The sequence below is a fragment of the Nelumbo lutea genome, chromosome 1 (assembly GCF_056320005.1).
Source record: "Nelumbo lutea isolate HS-2025 chromosome 1, American lotus-T2T, whole genome shotgun sequence".
Lineage (NCBI taxonomy): Eukaryota > Viridiplantae > Streptophyta > Magnoliopsida > Proteales > Nelumbonaceae > Nelumbo > Nelumbo lutea.
Window position 1 is genome coordinate 117,193,984 of NC_142684.1, and position 4,517 is coordinate 117,198,500.

Genomic DNA, 4,517 nt, shown 5'->3' on the forward strand with positions numbered 1-4,517 from the left:
CAGGTAATTTTTCAATTCTCATCTTGGTATAGCTGATCCAGTTCCAGGTTGATAGTACATCACTCCATTACAGCGTTTTAACTTTGACGCTTTGCTTTGCATGTAGGGGTGTCAATGGACTGGTTTTGGGTTGAACTCTGTCCAAATCAAAATCCATTTGGATGGATTGGATAGACCAATAAGACATATTGAATTTGGATGGACTGGACGGACCAATATGTCATATTGGATTGGACCTGGTCTGTCCATAATGAATTTATATTGGATTGAGCCAATATCTGGTACATTAATAGAAAATAAGAACATAGGTGTCAATGGACCAAGTTCGAATTGAAACCAATCTAAATTAACAGGAATTTGAACAGATTGAACAGTCTCTGGACTGGTCCAAAATATTCATTGGACTGAATTGAATCAGATCCATTTGTAATGTAATCACATTGGACTGGACCGAATTGGACCAAATCCAGTCCAACTGACACCGCTATTTGCATGAAATATCAAAATGTTTAATTAACCGCCAATGTAAGAATTCCAAATTCTAATCCAGAATTAAGGGACCAAGGACAATTTAGTGGTCCACATAGCGAGTAGTACTCCATTCATCCATCCATGTAAAACCAAAGTCTGAGCTGTTAATAGGGTTGATTTCACAGGACTGACAGTCTCACATGTGATGCCCTTTGTCTTTGAGCTGAGGTGGTGGGTTTGGGATGGTTGGCCACGTCTGTAGGACTGTAATCTCAGTCTGTAGGAGACCAATACAAAGATAAGCTTAAGGCTTAAGCTGTGAGGATGGTAGACTGTGGATTGAAGGAATTCAAAGCAGCCCCCCACATAGGGACGACCCACAACGTCCCCACACTACATCCCAACCATGTATTAAAAATATCCCGATGGAATCGTTTCATTGAATCATTTATTATAGAGATATTAGTGTCATTGGGGCCCTCTTAAAATAACTAACACGCACTACACCCATAAATCATAATCCCTCATATTTGAGAGACGGGATCTGCTCCTCACAGTGGAGCGCCTCACATATTAACTTAAAAATACAGAAGATGTTTCCGATGGATGATAGGATGTGCTTGTGAAGCGCCTTATATGAGTAGCAGATCCGGTCTTCGTATTTGGATATGTGGAATAGACACTAGACAGCGCGTGGAGTTTGGCGATTCTCTCCTGAATCCTGATGACCCACATGATGATATAGCCACAAATCCGGAATATATATCGTACTTGTTTGTTGTGGTTGATAAAGCTGATTCCGGACGTGCGGCTGTTGCGTCTTGTGGGCAATAAATCAGAACTCTCCCTGGTCCCCACAACCCAAGAGTGGAAAAGAGAGAAGAGTTCAGAAAGTGGAGACCATTGACATGTGCAAATGTGCAATGCACATGTGGTGGGTCTGGTCACTCCAGAATCCAGATCTGTTAGACATGCAGACGTGTACAGTGGCTGCCTAACCAATCAAGAGTGTACACGTCAGTGATCTGTACACCTGGCGTGTTCACTCTTGCTTAGTTAAGCCTAAGCCTGCTGTAAATGCCTTTGCTTGTGGCAGATCCTGGGCTTATGTCTTGTGCTTAAATATCTGGAATGTGGGTCCTGCACCTTTGTTTGGCATATAACCAGCAATTAATGTGCGCCGTAGGATTCTCTTTTTTTGCTGGTAGGGGAGATTTGGGATCGAATTCCGCCTGCACCTGGATTGGGGATGGACTACTCCGTTATATAACCTTTCAAGCCATCGGGTCTTGGTATCTGGTCCATTCAAATTGTCCCCTAAACACGTAACCATGTATGGCACTTGGGCTCTGTTGGTACAAATCTGAACTTGATGCAAAATTTGGACCCAATTCAGTTTTGCATATATACTTACACTTTTTGTCTCGTTTGAATTGTTGTCTATGTAACTTTACATTCCAAAAACTGTTGCAAAATTTCTATCACGTTCTTTGGGACCTTGGTTTTCACCTATAAATTCACGTCATTTTACTTTCTGCCTTGATTTTTCATAAATACATTACTTTCCTCCTGTTTCTAACTTAGGCTTCTTTTGGAAACAATGCAAATGAAGAGCAAATCCCGGTTCAAGGTAAATATATACTTTGGTTCAGTTTTGCTAGGGTTTAGTAAGAGTGAAGTTATGCATTGACAAATGACAGAAAACATATTTTCTGATGCATGTTTACATCTAAAATGATATGTGAATGTATATGGATAAAAAAATAAGTAAATTTGCATTCAATGTGGGCTTTTGTTAGAAAAGGCATATATTTTATTGGGATTCATGTTTGCATCAATTACAACTAAAAATCTGTTCGATAAGAAGACACATTTATCAATGCAAAACTAACCCAACTTTACATTTGTATGAACCATTTTAAGGAGCATTAGTTTTTCACAAACACACCATACAAAATCAAACTTGAAGCAAAATTAAATAAAATTTACGCTCAACCCATATACATCTCTTTATTTACGCGATACAAATGAAATTCAATGTGCAAGCAGACGGAACCTTGGAAGTGAGAAGTGGGAACACATCTCCCTAGCAGAGTGTGTTAGACGTGTGACAACCACGGTTTTTAAAACTGTCCCTAAGACGGTCAAACGGTCTGACTATTCAAACCGAATGGCTGGCTCGTTTTGACAAAAATAAAAAATAAAAGAAATTAAAAATATTAAAAATATAAAAAAAAAATGTCAAAACCGTTCGAACGGTTAACTGCCTAGGTCAACGGTTTGCTGACCAAAATCAATGGTTTTTGGCAAATTTTCAGTTTTGGGGAAAACCGAAACTGATCACCTGATCGGTTCCCGGTTTTTCTGATCCAACCGTTCGGTCTGATTTTAAAAACCATGGTGACAACACACTTGGGTCTAGGGATGGACCAGTTTTGGGTTGTATCCGTCCAAATCAAAATCAATTTGAATGGATTGGACAGACCAATAAAATATATTGAATTGGACCAGGTGAGACTCGGTGGTCCAAAGTATTTATTAGATTGAATTGGATATAGTCCATCCTTTATAAATTTATATTAAATTGGGACAGATTGAACCAGTATCTGATTGACATAGAAGATAAGAAAATAGGTGTCAATTGGAGCAGGTTTTTGTTGGAACCAATGTAAATTAAAACCAATTTGAACAGATTAAACAGTTCAAACATTGAATTGGTCTGGTAGATTGGACCTGATCCATTATATATGGGGATGGAATTGGACCAAATCTGGTCCAATTGACACCCCTACAGTTTGGTCAAGCCATTTGTGATTGTTTGCTTAAAAAATCTATGGGTTGAGGGAAGGAAGGAGGTCTTCGGAAGTGTAAAAGCTCGTCAGTTATCTACACCACAAGAACCGGATAAGACTGGTTAAGAAAATACCTCCATGCCTCACAAACCTAGTGAGCAAATTTTAGAAGAAAACAATTCAATCCCCACTCCCCACATTCGCCTCCCATAGATGGAAGCTTCAAGGGTGCTGCTGTTGTCACCGGCAGCGGTTGTTCCGCCACCACTGCGGCGTCAAAGTTGCAACCTTGCATGTAGGAGAACCGGGCGGCGTGCCTCGCTTAAGGTGGTGGCCATGGCAGAAGAAAGCAGTGGCAGTGGCGATGGTATTATAGAGAAAGCCGCCATAGTGGGTGGATTGGTGTCAGCTCCGGTGATCGGCTGGTCTCTTTACACACTCAAGACGTCGGGGTGCGGCCTCCCGCCGGGTCCTGGGGGTTTCATAGGTGCATTTGAAGGTATAAGCTACCTAGTTGTGGTGGGTATTGTTGCTTGGTCTCTGTACACCAAGGCCAGAACTGGCTCAGGCCTCCCCAACGGGCCTTACGGATTGTTGGGAGCTGTGGAAGGCCTATCGTACTTGGCGTTGCTGGGCATCTTGGTTGTGTTTGGACTGCAATTCTTGGACAAGGGTTTTATCCCGGGGCCGCTGCCTGGAGACCAGTGCTATGGCTGAGTTCAAACTGCGATTCTCCTACTGGTGATTCTCTTCTTTTTCCCCTTTAAGCAGCCAATCGATTCGAACAATGTATAATTGTATATTATCTCTCTGTTTGTTAAGAATAGTGAATATGGTAGAGGTAGAGTAGAGCCGGAGATTCCTGAGTGCAGATTGATTGAGTGATTATGCGAATAAACAAGCTTGTGATTGAATACAAAATCGTCTTGCCAAATCAACTTTTGGGGTTTAGTGTAGTTCAGTCAGTATCAAATTAGTTTGGGAATCGCTAGATTTTCAGGAGAAAGTGGAGTGGAATTTAACGCTTGTATAGGGCAGAGCTATAAAATGATTTCAATCAATACTTGATGGGTTTCCAATGGTTGTGAAGCGAGCTGCACCTCAATTACAGAACAAGAGTCAGACTTCTGTTAATTCTGTGATTGTGAGACTTGCGTTAGAATTTAAGCTCATTTTTTACGGTGTAGTAGATGCTTAAATGACGAGGTAGTTGATTCTCTCTCTCTCTCTCTCTCTAAGGCTTTCACGCAGCGG

At 41.2% G+C, this 4,517-nt stretch overlaps 1 protein-coding gene across 1 annotated transcript; it reads left to right on the top strand.

The window, feature by feature from the left end:
• Positions 1-3,312: 3,312 nt before the first annotated feature.
• Positions 3,313-4,184, top strand: LOC148877008 (anti-muellerian hormone type-2 receptor). The gene has a single exon (XM_088980146.1). It carries the CDS (start codon positions 3,477-3,479, stop codon positions 3,978-3,980), a length of 504 nt encoding a protein of 167 aa, XP_088836272.1. The 5' UTR covers positions 3,313-3,476; the 3' UTR covers positions 3,981-4,184.
• Positions 4,185-4,517: the final 333 nt, after the last annotated feature.

Excerpts from the sequence above, each read along its gene's own strand:
- LOC148877008 (XM_088980146.1), top strand. The coding sequence starts at position 3,477 with ATGGAAGCTTCAAGGGTGCTGCTGTTGTCACCGGCAGCGGTTGTTCCG.